At 45.4% G+C, this 15465-nt stretch overlaps 1 protein-coding gene across 1 annotated transcript in view; it reads right to left on the bottom strand.

Annotated features, from left to right (window-relative positions):
- The window catches only part of COX16 (cytochrome c oxidase assembly factor COX16), a 50419-nt gene that overhangs the window by 25362 nt on the left and 9592 nt on the right, over window positions 1–15465 (bottom strand). Inside the window, exon 2 of the mRNA XM_006130310.4 lies at window positions 13598–13675. Coding sequence (XP_006130372.2) covers window positions 13598–13675 — 78 coding nt within the window. The remainder of the gene's footprint in view (window positions 1–13597; window positions 13676–15465) is intronic.

Raw genomic sequence — 15465 nt, 5'->3', positions numbered from 1 at the left:
AAATGGAAGTTATTTTCCTATCCCAAACCCCCCCACAAAAGGAGTGTTGAGACAAATATACACAGGATCCTTTTAAACAACCTGTTATGAGATTATGGGACAGACAAGCAGAGAGAAAAGCCCTTTCCAAAATCTTACTTTGCCCAGGGAAAAAATAACATATAGTGCAATAATTCAAAGAGACCCTCCACTTCTCTCCCATTGCTTATCCATCAATACTAGTTTATTGACAGAGCTTCCTGGTAATATTTAGTGTACAATGTTACTGTATGTATAAAAAGAGTAGATTTAGACAGTAAATTAATTGAATATTTTATATCAGTGGACATGTTTTGAATGATAAGTTATTCAAGAGTTTCATTATATTATTTTAATTTTAAGTAAACAATGTTTGTGAAGTGCGTTGGCCTACTTGAATTCCAGAAGGTGAGCCCAAACCTACATGCAACAAAAGGCTCAACCCTTAACAAAAGGGAGGGGCCACAGAACTCAGAAGAAAACTGATTGCATTAAACAAACAAAACAACAAAAGCTAGAATGGAAGTGAAGTATTTTGGACTGACTTTGCTAAAGAATTAAGTTCTCTGCTTATCCCGAGGACAAGCTGCAGCTGCAACATCTTCCCCTGTTTCACTCCATCCCCCTGCCTAAACTCTAGACAGATGCTATTAAAGGACACGTTCAGATGTTGGCTTTCCATTAGCTCAGCAACAGAGATGGTCACACTGAAAAGAAAATAGGTAGACAAATCCTATTCACAATACCCTAGGTTCTACCGTTTAGGATTAAATATTTACTGTGCATCACCAAGAACTGCATTAGAAAATGCATACTGAGGTGAAATTGAGAAGTAAGCAAGCTCCTGGATTCTATTCCCGGCTCTGCTACAAAGCCCCTACGTGAATGCAGGTAAGTTATTTAATTTCTAGCAACCTCATGTGTAGACTAGAGATGATAATGCTGCCCTACTTCACAGTAGGGATGTAAGTGACTAAGTTGACTATTCAATAAGCAAAAGCTTATTGAATAATCTACTAGTCCCTCAGATAGCCGCTGCCCCCCATCGACAAGTTGATTAAACTAAATTTAACATCCCTACTTCATAGTGGGATTGTGAGCTTTGTTCTAACAACTGAGGTTTAATAAAACTTTAGTTGTGAGTCTAACTTGCAGACAGTGGGTAAATGTTTGTGAATTGTTTCAATGATTTGTTGCATAAAATTATTTAAGAAAATATTTAAGACACACTGAAAAAATTGAATTAATTTAAACAAAGAGGGTCTACTGATACCACCCAAGGATTGTGGTAAGATTATGAACAGTTGGGGGACCTGAAATCAATGGACTAAAATTGAAGCAGCAGAACACTGGGCATCACTGTGACATTCTCTGCCTCAAAGTAGCACTCTGGAATCCCCATATTCACCACGGTGATACTTACAAATAAATTATATATTATGAGGTATCATTTTAAAAATCTTGATCTGTTGAACATAAACATCCTATTGGATTGCATGGACTATCATTGTATGGGCAATTATTAAGTATTATTATGTGTGTTATGGAAATACGTTGTGAGGTGGGGAACACCAACAAGCAGCCTTTCTGATACAAAGGAGCAGCCATCAAGAGACAGCATTCATGGCTCATCAGCACTCATCAGGAAAAGAATCCACTACCCTGACAGCCTCTCAGGCTGTGTCTAGACTGCAGGCTTCTTTCGAAAGAGGCTCTTTCGAAAGCATCTTTCGAAAGAGCCTCTTTCGAAAGATCGCGTCTAGACTGCAGGCGGATCTTTCGATAGAGGAAATCCGCTTTTTCGAAAGAGAGCACCCAGCGAGTCTGGATGCTCTCTTTCGAAGACGGCCTCTTTACATTGAAGAACGCCTTCCTTCGAAAGAGGAACTTTCGAAGGAAGGCGTTCTTCCTCGTGAAACGAGGTTTACCGCCATCGAAAGAAAAGCCGCGTTCTTTCGAAATAATTTCGAAAGAACGCGGCTTGAGTCTGGATGCAGGGGAAGTTCTTTCGAAAAAAAGGTACTTTTTTCGAAAGAACCCCTGAGTGTGGACACGGCCTCAGAGATTGTGGCTTTGTCTTTCTTTACTCACTTTTTCCATACCAGTCATGTCTTTATAGACTTCTATCATATCCCCCTTTAGTTGACTCTTTTCCAAGATGAAAAGTCTAAGTTTATTAATCTCTTCTCATATGGCAGCCATTCCATACCCCTTATCATTTTCTGTACTTTTTCCAATGCCAAGATAGCTTCTGGAGATGAGGTAACCATATGTGCAAACAGTATTCAAGATGTGGGCATACCATGGACTTATATAGAGGCATTAAGATAGTCTTGGTTTATTCTCTATCCATTTCTTAATGATCCTAACATTCTGTTTGCTTTTTTGACCGCTGCTGCACATTGAGTGAATGTTTTCAGAGAACTATCCACAATGACTCCAAGATCTCCAACTTGAATGGTAACAGCTAATTTAGTCCCCATCATTGTACACATATAGTTAGGATTTGTTTTCCGAATGTCATTACTTTGCATTTATAAACAACACTAAAATTCATCTGTCATTTTGTTGCTTGGTCACCTAGTTTTGCGAGAGCCTTTCAAAGTCCTTCACAGTCTGCTATGGACTTAACTATCTTGAGTAGTTTTGTATTACCTGCAAATTTTGCTTCCTCTCTGTTTCCCCCTTTCTCCAGATCATTTATGAATATGAGGACTAGGAATGGTCCCAGTACAGACCCCTGCGGGGCACACCTCACCATTCCGAAAATGGATAATTTATTCCTAACCCTTTGTTTCTTGTCTTTTAACAAATTATCAATCCATGAGAGGACCTTCCCTCTTATCACGACAGCTTACTTTACTTAAGAACCTTTGGTGAGTGACCTTGTCAAAGGCTTTCTGGAAATCTAAGTGTCCTATATCCACTGGATCCCCTTGTCCACATGCATGTTGACCCCTTCAAAGAACTCTAGTAGATTGGTGAGGCATGGTTTCTGTAAAAGGAAAATCATGTTGACTTTTCCCCAACAAATTATTTTCATCTAGGTGTCTGACAATTGTGTTCTTTACTAGAGTTAACCAATATACTTAGTACTAAAAGTGAAGTTACTCACCTTAGTGCAGTAACTGTTGTCCTTAGAGATGTGTGTCCCCGTGGGTGCTCCACATTAGGAGCTGGGCTTGTCCCAGCACCACAGGACAGAGATGTTCAAAGCCGTAGTCAGTCAGACCGCACATGTGTGGGGGAAGAGGGGGCATCTCGGGGCGTTTGCGCTCTCCTGCATTGCATGCTCCGGTCTCAACCATTTCCTCAGACCCACCTCAGGATCTTCAAAAGAACAAAACAGACTTCAAAGCGGGGAGGCGAGTGGGTAGTGAAACACCCACGGGGACACATATCTCGAAGAACGACAGTTACTGCACCAAGGTGAGTAACTTCGCTTTCTTCTTCTAGTGATGTCCCTGTGGGTGCTCCACATTAGGTGGCTGAGAAGCAGTATCCACTCGAGTGCAGGAGGTGGGATTCGGATGTCTCTATGTATGTTAGAAGGAGAGCACTGAAGATGCTACGGAAGTATCCGAGAGCCATCTTGTTTGAATAGCGCAGCATTTGGCAAACGTTCGATAGGATGACCAGGTGGCAACCCTACATATATCAGAAAGGGGCACACCATTAAGGAAAGCAGTGGAGGTAGCCACTGCCCTCATGGAGTGGGCCCTAGGGCACTGTGGGAGGGGCACATTTCGTAGTGAATAGCACTGGGTTATACAGGAAACAATTAGGTTAGAGATTCTCTGGGATGATAAGGGTTGTCCTTTAGACCATTCTGTGAGGGAGACTAATAATCTATTGGTCTTCCTAAATGGTTTTGTATGCTCCAAGTAAAAAGCTAGGGCCCTATGTATGTCTAGTGTACGGAGGGTTGTCTCACGTGGTGAAGTATGAGGTTTTGGATAAGAGGCGGGTAGTACTATTGGCTTATTGAGATGAAATTCTGAGCAAACCTTAGGAATAAAGGTTGGATCATGCCTTAGAATAACACTACTCTTATTAAAGACGGTGTAGGGAAGCGATACCATTAGTGCCAAAATCTCACTTGCTCTGTACTCTGAAGTGATGGAGATGAGGAAGACCAGCTTTATGGTGAGAGTCTGAAGAGGTATGGTGGCTTGAGGTTTGAAGGGTGGTGCTGTCGGGGTTGAGAGTACCAAGTCCAGGTTCCACAATGGGGCGGGAGGGTGCAAAGGAGGGTTTAGGTTTAATAGGCTTTTGAAAAACCTCCTGGTGAGGGGGTGAGTAAATAGTGAAAATCCTTCTATTGGCTGTCAGAATGCAGTCAGTGCAGTGAGATGGATCCTTAAAGACGATAAGGCTAGTCCATTCTGTTGCAGACGCATCATATAGTCAAGAATGATGGAAATCAGGACCATGTGAGGGTCCATGCTGCTTTCAGAACACCAGGAAGTAAAGCATCACCATTTGGAAAGGTAAGTGCATAGTGCATAATGTATTCTCTTTCCTACTGTGTATGAGAACGTCTTTAACACGTCCTTAACATGGTCAGAGCATAGGGCCTCGGGGGCATTCAGCCAGAATTTCCCATTCGTGGTCTATTGCTAAATTCCTGTTGAGGGAATCTGCTATCGTGTTGCTGATGCCAGGTAAGTAGGATGCCATAAGGGTAGTGCAGTTGGCAATGCACCAATTCCATTGTCGGATTGCTTCCATACACAGTGATCGGGATCGCACACCGCCCTGGCGGTTTATATAATACATTGTCGCTATGTTGTCTGTGAGGATGCTGTGGAGTTGCAGAAGTGTGTATGAAAAGGTCTGCAGGTGTTGTTAACAGCCCTCAACACGAGGAGATTTATGTGTAACAGAGACTCCTGTGGCAACCAACAGCCTTGTACAGAGAGATTGCCCGTGTGAGCACCCCAGCCGATGAGGGAGGCATCTGTGGTCATGTGACAACGAGGGGGTGGCTGATGAAACGGAGTGCCCAAAAGCAAGTTGTCATCTACCGTCCACTAGTGGAGGGAAGACCTGACCGTGGACAGGACGGTTACCCGCTTGCATACGTTGTGCCTGATGGGATCGTATATTGTGATCAGCCAGTGCTGTAATGGTCGAAAACGTAGCCTGGCGTGGGGAACGACATATGTCGTGGAGGCCATATGACTCATTAGTTTGAGTATTCTCACAACCTGTACTGAGCGTTTGTAGAAAAGCTCATCTAATAGGTCTTGCATCGCCTGACACCTGGTAATGGGTAGATATGCCCTTGCTGTGACTGAGTCAAGGCGGGCACCTATAAACTCTAGGCTCTGAGTAGGTATCAAGGTGGATTTGTCCTCATTGAGAGGATGACCTAGGGAAAGGAAAGTTTCGATAGTCATCCGCACCATCTCTGAAGTTTCTATGGATGAGCATCCCTTTATTAGACAATCGTCCATGCGCCGAAGATGAGCAGCAACGACTGTGAATGTCTTTGTGAAGACTCTTGGTGCTGTTGCAAGTCGAAAGGGCAGCACTCGATACTGGAAGTGGTCTGCGCCAATCATGATGTGTAGAAATTTTCTGTGACGGGGGTAACTGTCACGTGGAAATAGGTATCTTTGAGGTCGAGAGCAGCAAACCCATCGCCCTGCTCCAGGGCCGGTAGAATTGAGGTTAAGGTCACCATCTGGAAGCACTGTTTTCGGATATATTTGTTTCACTGTTGGAGGTCTAGTATAGGTCTCCATCCACTGGTTTTTTCTGTACCAGGAAATAATGGGAATAGAATACTCTCCCATGGAACTGAAATGGAACTTCCTCTATTGCTCCTATGTCAAGGAGATGGGAAATCTCGGCCCGTAGTAGATCTTTGTGAGAGGGGTCCCTGAAGAGGGACAGGGATGGGGGAGTTGTGGGCGGAAGAGAGCGGAATGGATTAGCATAACCTGAGTGGATTATTTCTAAGACCCATCTGTCTGTAGTGATGTTGGCCCATTGGTTCTAAAAGGGCCTTAAGCAATGGTGAAAGATGTGACCGAGGCTCAGAGGGGCTGTGTGTTTGCTCTTGACCAACGTGTCAAACGTGCTGTTTGTTGCCGGGGTGCATTTGCGCATGGTTATTTTGATTTCGGTGTCTTATTGGTCTTTGGCGTTGATTTTGACGCGTCTTATTGAACTGCTGGTGTTGTCTGGGGTGGAAATAATCATAACGCCTTTGGAACGGTGTATAGCGTTTCCTCCTGTACGGTGGGGTGTACATTCTGAGAGACCGCAAGGTTGTTCTAGTGTCCTTGCTAGAATGTAAGACTGAGTCAGTCTTTTCCCTGAATAGTGAGTCCTTTTCAAATGGCAAATCCTCCACTTTAGATTGTAGTTCCTTTGGAACTCCCGCTGCCTGGACAAATGAAGCCCTGTGCATAACTACAGTGGTGGCAGTAGTGTGGGCTACAGTGTCTGCTACATCCATGGCAATCTGGAGACTGGTTCAAATGGCGGCATAACCCTCCTGGACCACAGATTTAAGAAGTGGCCTCTTAGATTCAGGAAGGGCCTCCATCAGGTCTGTCAACTTTGCATAATTATCAAAATTATGATTTGATAAATGCACGAGATAGTTAGAGATTCTAAGGAGCAAAGTTGAAGAGGTGTACACTTCCCTCCCAAACAAATGGAGCCTTTTTGACTCCTTATCTGATGTACTTGGTTTATACTGGGGAGCCTTGGCTCGTTGCTGCTCTGCATCAACCACCAAAGAGTTGAGGTGAGGATGGGAGAAGAGAAATTCCAACCCTTTTGGGGGTACAATGTATTTTTTATCAGCCCGCTTGTGGGTGGGAAGAGCGGAGGCAGGAGTCTGCCAGAGTTCACTTGCAACCTCCAAGATAGCCTCTTCCAGAGATATAGCCAATTTGGTGGTATGGGTAGTCTGCAAATTTTTCAAGAGACAATGTTGTTTGTCCTTGATTTTGGTGAGTTGGATTTCTTGAGACACTGCCACTCTCTTAAAGAGATCCTAGAACTGTCTCAAATACTCTGGTGGAGAGACATCTCCAGGGATGACCGCTTCATCAGGAGAGGAGGACTGATCTGTGGGAGAGATCTCAGGAGGATGTGACTTTGTAGTGGTCTGGGACTGTTGCTCCTGAACGACAGGTGGTGAGTGGTGTGGTTATGAATCTCGATCAATAGGTGGCGGGGCAGAAAGTGGGGAGTGCCTAGACAAGGAACAGGCTGTCATGGAACATGGGAGTGGGGGGAGATCTGGGTGAATAACGATGATGATGATGCGTGAGTACTCAATACAATAATGGGAGTAGTCATATCGATTCCAATAATAGTAAGATGAGCACGAAGGGGAACACCCAAAACAATGGTGTGCTGTGTAATCGTAGCAAAAAGCACCAGGCAGACTTTTGTGCGATTTCAAGGCTGAACAGGCGCTTGAAACTGAAGTGCCTGAGTGAGAGCCCGAGGTAGTTCTTCCATGAGAAGTCAAAGGTAGAGATCTACTTGGGGAGGGCCTGCGTCTCTTAGGAGGAGCCCTGGAAGGAGAGGAGGCGCTCTGTTTCTGAGGCTGCTGCGCAGGCTAAGGTGGAGAGGCTGGCCTAGCCAGCTGGAGTGCCTTATCAAAAAGGATCATGCGAAGCCTCATTTCGTGGTCACGGCGAGCCCTGGCTGTAAGTTTCGAGCAATGTATGCATTTTTGAGGTACGTGGCTCTCGCCAAGACAGCGGATGTATGCAGCGTGGCCATCAGAGGCAGGCATGGCATCACGGCACAGGGAGCATTTTTTAAACCCGGGAGAGCCCAGCATTCTGGATGTTAATGTTGTTCCTTCCCTTATCTGCTCCGGATTTTCTCCCATTTTTTTTTAAACTATGCACAAGAGTCAAAGTTATAACAGGGGAGGGAAGGAGAATGAAAACTTAACAGACTATATACTAACAGGAAAAATTGTTTTGTTTTGTTTTTTTAAAATGAACATGAACAGGTATAAGAACTATTTATAGAAGTAAATTGAAGAATTATAACTGGGTTTTTTGCACAAAAGGTTGAACAAGAAGGAGAGATGATTTGCTCTGTCTGCAGCCTGAGGCGGTTGAAGAGGAACTGGTTGAGACTGCATCACGCAGCGCGGGAGAGCACAAACACCGCAAGATGACCACACACACACGCGTGGTCCGACTGACTACAGCTTTGAATATCTTCGTCCTGCGGCGCTGGGCAAGCCCAGCACCTAATGTGGAGCACCCACGGGGACATCACTCGAAGAAGAAGTTAGACTTACCAGCTTGTAATTACCAGGATTCCCTTTAAAGCCTTTTAAAAAAATTGCTGTCACATTAGCTAACCTCCAGTCATAAGACACAGTAGATGATTTAAAAGACAAGTTACAAACCATGGTTAGTACTTTATCAATTTCACGTTTCAGTTTTCAGAACTCTTGGGTGAATGCCATCTGGTCCTGGTGACCTATTACTGTTTTGTTTATCCATTTGTTCCAAAGCCTCCTCTAACACCTCAACCTAGGACAGTTCCTCAGATTTGTCACCTAAAAAGAATGGCTCAGGTTTGGAAGTCTCTCTCACATCCTTAGTCCTGTAAATGTTGTTTTTCAATACTTTTGCTAACAAAATACTTCCACCCCTTATGAATGGAGGGTTCACAGTGTCAGCAAGAGAATGCTCCTGCAGACAACATGCTGTTCACAATGCCACTTGCTATTGCAAAACATTTTATTTTGGGGGGAGGGGATTTAAGTACCTGTGAATACCAAAACCAGAAGGAAATATTAAACAGAGACAGTGACATCATCACATGGCCTCACCCAACTCAAAACCTGGAGGACAACGACTTTGCGGAAGAGTGGTCCAGGGCTGGAAATGGAATTCAGTCTGTGTATTGAAGTTCTGTAACCAGTGTCTACCATCTATGGGGGTGAGACACCGATTGATTCAACTCATGCTTACTTTGTATAACTTAACAAACAAATGTGCAGTCTAAGCAACCAATCTGATCTCCATGCCTGCTATTTATAATAACTTTAAATCTACCTTTCTGTTGTTAATCAACGGATTTATTCTTTACCTAAAACAGTGCTTTGGTTGAAGTGACTGGAAAATTTCAGCTCAGTTTACAAAGGCTAGTTTGAGCCCATTCTGGAGTCTCACTGCTGATGGTTCATGAGTGGCTGGAAGATCATTCATGTAACACAGTTGGGTATGTCCCTGCCTGATGATGTCTCTAAGCACAGAGCCTATCAGAGGTTTGTGGCTGTTAAGGGGAGGGTAATTCACTAATTGTGTAGTCGCAGGTGCAGCAGGGATAAGTCACGGACCCAGCGCAAGCCAGGCTTCCTCAGTCCTGGCTTGAGCTGGGTCTAGCAACCCCTGTCCACAGGGGCTGCTTCCAGAGCATCCTCTGCCTACAATCAACCTGGGCAGCTGCAAACAAGGGCTGCTGTTGGAGTAGCCTGGTCTCGCCAGAGGCAGAGGCTGCTTTGCGGCAGCCATCCCTATTTCCCCCCTCCTCCCCTCTGCAGAGGCACGGGGGGGGGAGGGGGGGGAGGAGAGGGGGGAGAGCCAGCACTGTGGAGATGGTGCTGGGGGGAACTGACTTTTTAAGACAGCTCCCCCCAGCACCAGCACCTACTTCCCTCCCCACTTGCTGCCTCTATATCAGAGGCAACAGGGAAGGAAGGGAAGCAAGCAATCGACTCAACTACTCACTTAAGTCCTTAGTGAAAGGCAGTGCAGGTTGGTGGGCTTGAGAGGCTCTGCAGTCCCACAGTCCAGATTGTACCCTGGAGACCTTGTCACAACCACATACTGGGGTATTTGATTCAGTAACAATTCAGGAAGCGAGAGCACCTCTCAGTGAATCATCAATACCACTTGCTGCATTATTCAGCAAAAGGTTCTATATCTTAGTATTACTGAACATTTACTTCCCCCCCCCCCACCCCCTGTTAGGGGTTTTCAGGTACTTTACAGGAACGTTTTCTCCCCCTCCCCCCTCCTTCTCCTATTCTTTAGCACAAGCTTCAAATATGTGGGAAGAAGTGCCCTCTATCTCCCTCAGGGACCATAGAGCAACTCTCAACGGGCACGTTGTTGTTACCTACCAGCCCTGTGCTCTTGGGGAGCCAGGGAGTGACACTCATGGAAAACCATCCCACTCTCACAGGCCTCCGCTAGAATCAAAGACAAAGCAATGAAAAGGCCGGGGAAGACACACTTAAACTGCTTCAGACAAGGGTGATACAATTAAGGAAACACCCCAGCCTCATCTGCCTGGAAGCTAGAACAGAGAGTCATCTCCATTAGCATACAGAATGGAGACCAGCTCTTCCAAAGCAGGAACCGCACTGAACAATGGGATACCGAAAGCAGAGAAACACTGACTGATGGGAAATCTCTGCTCCAGATGCTAAAGAACCCAGGCCTGCTTACACCCAAATTAGTCATTATCAGACCAATTCTAGTAATGGATCCTATTGACATCCAAAATACTGAAACTGCCTAGTTGCATTGTGAGCTGTCCAAGGAACATCACCCATAACCAGATGTGATCAGTCTCTATTGTCTCGCCTCTGTTTACCCATAAACAAATTCAGTGTTTTCGTCAAACTATTGTCCTATCCCTATAAAAACTCCTACCCTTACCCAAGAAAAACTGTTCTGATACCTGGATTTAAACTGAATCAGTTCCATTGAGACTTCTTCATCTTCTGTCTGATCGTGCTGGGGGCTCTGCTCTGCTTGTCTCCTGCCCTCTGGACCCGCAGCTCCCATCACCATCTGGGAACCCTGATCAGTGCAAGCTCCACGGAATGGTGAGGTCTCTCTCTCTCTTCTTCCCCTCCCATATCTAAGCATAGCCTCCTGACTCTGCTCTATGTAAACTGTTATATGGTTAGCTAGCCCTAACATTTGTAATCAGGCTCAATTTAGATTTAATATTGTAACTGTTTTGTGTGTTTGGCTCCATATTAATAAATAACTTTCACTGTTAAGCTGGTTGCTTCTCTCTTTCTTTTGCTCACTCTTCCTCAAAGGTTGTTGGTTTGGCTTCCCCATTCGCTCTGCAACAACGCCTTGTACCCAAGCTAAAGATCCCTGTAGTGCCCCAAATCCTGTGGGGTTTGCTCATTGTGTGGTTTACCTGCGAATGATTGTGGTGTGAAAGTGGGGATAGGGAAGTGCTGAACCTGGGGGGATATGAGGATGGCAGCTTAAAGTGCTGTTTAATCCAGCCCACTGAGTCCAAAGGCTCATGAGGGTGAAGTGTGGCATTTCTGTCAAACCCAGCCTGCTGAGTCCAGGGACATATGAGGGGTCAGCCTGTGAGCTGATTACCCAGTCTTCTCAGGCATGCTCTGTTAGTGGGTATGAGTGTCTGTGTGGGTTGCTAAGGTGGGAAGAACCCCATCCTGAGGAACCTAGTTCCTGTAGGAGAGCTCCAGTGGGAGGGGGAATTGTCAGCAGGGAGAATTCTCCACTGCTATTGTGGCTCACAAAAAAAAGCACTAGGAAGGGGTCAGAGGTGCAAGCTCTGGGAGGGAAGCTGGGTACAGAAGGAAGTAGAGAAGAGGATGCTGGCACAGGGAGGGGGCTCCAGGATGGAGAGTGTTGGGCTCAGGTGGAGGGTTGGGGTGCTAAGCAAGCGCAGACTTGTGGCTGTGAGGGTGCAGGAGTTTGGGCTGGGATGCATGAAGGGCTCAGGGCAGGGAGGTTGGGAGTACGATGGGCTCAGGACACAGATTTGCAGTGTGTGGGTGGTGCAGGAGTGTTGTGGCAGAAGACCGGAGATGTGGGGGTGCAGGAGTTTGGGGATGAGAGAGGCTCAGGACAGGGGGTTTCAGTGTATGATAGCCTCAGGTTTGGAGTCGGGGTGGGGGTGGGGGTTCAAGGATGTTATGATGCTGCAGCCAGATGGGGGCTTGGCCCCTATTGGGGGCTTGTTGGCCAGGCTTCATTTTTAAATAAAATATTATGTCAAACACAAAATGTTTCAGCGTTGTCTTTATTTACGAGAAGGGCAGGAACCTGTTTTGAGTTGGGGTCACTGACCCACAGAAAAGTCAGTCGGGGCCACACAAGTGAGATGCAAAATCCCCCAAGCTACACTAATGTGGCCTCAACTGTGCTGGTGGGGGCAGGATGCTGGTGGGTGCTGGGACAGGGTACTCATGGGAGGGTCTGACTAGGAGGAGGGGACAGAGACAGCTGGGGCCAGTACCTGGGGATCCTGGGTCTCAGGAAGCATGCTGGCTGCTCTACCCCTCCTCTCCCCCAGGCACCTGCTCTGCTCTAACCCAATCCCCCTCCCCTTCCCCAGAGCCAGGCGCACACACCCCAACCTAATCCCCCTCCCTTTCCCCAGAGCCAGGCACACACACCCCTAACCCAAACTCCCCCCCACCCCTCCCCGAGCCAGGCACCAGTCCCCGTCTATACCAATCCCCCTTCCCCTCCCCCGCTCTAACCTAATTCTCAGGTCCCGGAGGCGGAGCCGCCACTACAGCCACACGCATTTCCCTTCAAGCACTGGGGCGCATACACTGAGCGGCTGACACGCTGTGTGCACCTCCCTCCCTCTCCCTCCTCCTCCCCAGAGCCAGACACTTCCCCTCCCCGCTCTACCCCAATCCCCTTCCCCAATAACCTTATGCCCAGGACCCAGAGCCGCCGCTGATGCCACCACCACACCCGGAGCTGCTGCCACTGCCTGCACTCAGCAGCCAGCTGCTAGCATGTGCAGGCTGGGACACTGTGTGCGACCCGGCCTGCATATACAGTATATGACATAGTGCGTTGGGGGCCGCGAGCGGGACGGCACGAGCCATGAGCACGCATGCGGCTCACAGCGGCTCAACCATCAGAGCGGGTGACCCAAGTGGTTCTGGGTTCCATCCCAGTTCCGTCAGGAGCTGCAATTGTTTTCTTGTGGCTCATGAGCCGCGGGTTGGCCACCCCTGAACTAACACATGTTGATTAGCACAATTGTAAACACCACTTATAAGACATATGGTTTAGTGCTTTTAAATAGTGTGTTAGTTTATCTTGGTCAATTGTAGGCTCCTGCCACTGCACCTCACTGGCATGTTGGGTTGACCAAGACCATTTAACACCATTTTTAAGGAGTTACACTGGTCTATCCTAGGCACTAAAACAGGTTATTTAAAAACATGATAGTTCAGACATATTACCTAGCAACATTTAAAACACAATCTATTTTTCTGGTTTAGACAGGGCCATTGTAACCACCATCTCTCTGGCAGGGTCATCTCCCTTCACTGTCAGTCTTTAAATCAGTCCAAGGGGCTTCTGCTAAGCCATATGAGTGCTGCTACATCTTGTCTTACTTTTCGTCTTCAACCAGCCACCCAGGAAAAGTTTTAATTATTATTAATTATTTATTAATTATTATTATTATTTGTTTTGTGGAATGTCAACCATGGATGAGGGTCACACTATGCTAACAACTCTGAAAATACCAAAGAATACTTTTTTCCAGTCTTCACAAGTTTTTTATGTTCTCTAGATGTGAAAAACCAACAAACCACTTAATTTACCTTGCTGCGGAGTTTTTGAGCATCATAACGAATTTGAGTGAATTCACGGAGACCAAAGGATCCACCAATAATCAGGAGCTGAAATATTAAAGAAAAAGAACTCACTAAAGAAACACAGCACAGTACAAAACACTCTGGCTAGTACAAGAAAACACTAAACCACTCCCATTAGAGGTGTCATGATGTCTCACATTCTTCCCAAGGCAGGGAAAGACTCAAGAGGGACATCACCTGATAAACAGAGGGTATCACAGCTTTCATCCAATATACCCTATTTATAGATCTCACAGAGTTTCTCATTTATGCAGAAAGGATTGTAAGGGTACCTAGATTTTCTAAATGCTTGTTCCTTCCCCAACTCCAGCCTGTACAATCTTCATATATAATTGTTTTCAAATGGTTCCTTGATTAATCATCAGCAGAGGACTCTGCTGTTGGATTTGTTCTCGCTGTTTTCACAACAACAGGGAAGAAACAATGCCCAGTTGGTTTATTTTCATGCCTAGGCATAAAAGGATTTAATTAAGTTTCCAGAACAAACAAGCAAGATTGGAATGGTCCAAGAGTCCTCTATTATGTAACTGAAGAAATCACAACCACTGCACCTGTATCTTCATTATTGTCTCATTTATTTTGTTGGAGCTCCCTCCACACCACTGAAGCTCATGAAAAAGAATAATAAAGGAATAAATAGGCGAGGCAGAATCGCATGTCAGCATGAAGCAAATAATAAAATTATTTGTTTTTATGACAGACCAAGAGTTGTTACAAAGTGTAAACATCTATTTTAACCTGAGCCCTGCCGTGCTCAGACAAACCTGAAGATGAAGTACAGCATTAAAGGCTGGCCAAATAATCCAGTTGCCACAAAAAAAGATAAGAGCTCTTGTGGCAACTGGATTACTTGCTCTGGCCTGACGTTCTTCTGCTGGCCTATGGCAAGGCCCATTGGCTGATATACAGAAGGGGAGGGCAACAGGCTTTAAAGAGAGGTATATCTGAGGAAGGCAATGGTCGGAAGGGGGATGTTCTGAACCCCCACAAGAAAAATTACCCAGTATTTTCTCTCTAACCGCTGATTAACTCTGCAGGCTGCTATGCAATTCACATGGTAGCAGTTCTTCACACAATGCTGGCTGTTCAAATGAAATATATCAGGCTCACAACACAGTACTGACAACATGCCGAGTTACATACTTGATAAGTCATGCTGCGTAGACATGGTTGAAATGTGACCATTATTGTTGAAATGTGAATATTAGAAATCTGGCCCAGTTTGATTCATAACTCCACCAATGAAAGAAGTGATGTTGTTACTGGATCAACAACAACAAAATCACAAAACAGAAGGAAGGATTTATATGGGAAACAAGCTTCTGCTCACTAACAAATATTCTGATTATTTAGAAATAAGAAAAAAAATGCATGCCAGTTAAGGTTTGCCTGAATGTGGCATGAGCGATTAACAAGAAGAATTAATGTATCTGGCAACTAAACTTTGATTCCATGAAGCACTGAGCATCTCACAGGACCAGGTAATAACTTTAACCAAATGTGGTTTGAGTCACAGCATTTATTCTCATTAAAACAAGAATCTCTTTTTTTATTCACAGCTCATTCACAGCTAATGACCAGTGTGTTAATTAACAGCCCAGTGGTTTACCTCACATTCTTAAAGCTCTAATGAACAGACTGCAACATGGGTTTCAAGAAGCTTATTGCAATCACACACAGTAGTTTACCAGCTGGAACCACATTAACATAGAGTATGAAGAATGGCTATGGCAGGGCTGAAGCAGCTGCACTAGAAAAGTATGTGGTACCCAGTTTTCAAACCAGCAAATAGTCTTATTAAATCCATTACACAT

The sequence above is a fragment of the Pelodiscus sinensis genome, chromosome 4, assembly GCF_049634645.1.
Source record: "Pelodiscus sinensis isolate JC-2024 chromosome 4, ASM4963464v1, whole genome shotgun sequence".
In the NCBI taxonomy this organism is placed as follows: Eukaryota; Metazoa; Chordata; order Testudines; family Trionychidae; genus Pelodiscus; species Pelodiscus sinensis.
The sequence above is the reverse complement of the archived record's forward strand: the minus strand, read 5'-3'. Positions and strand labels throughout refer to the sequence as shown.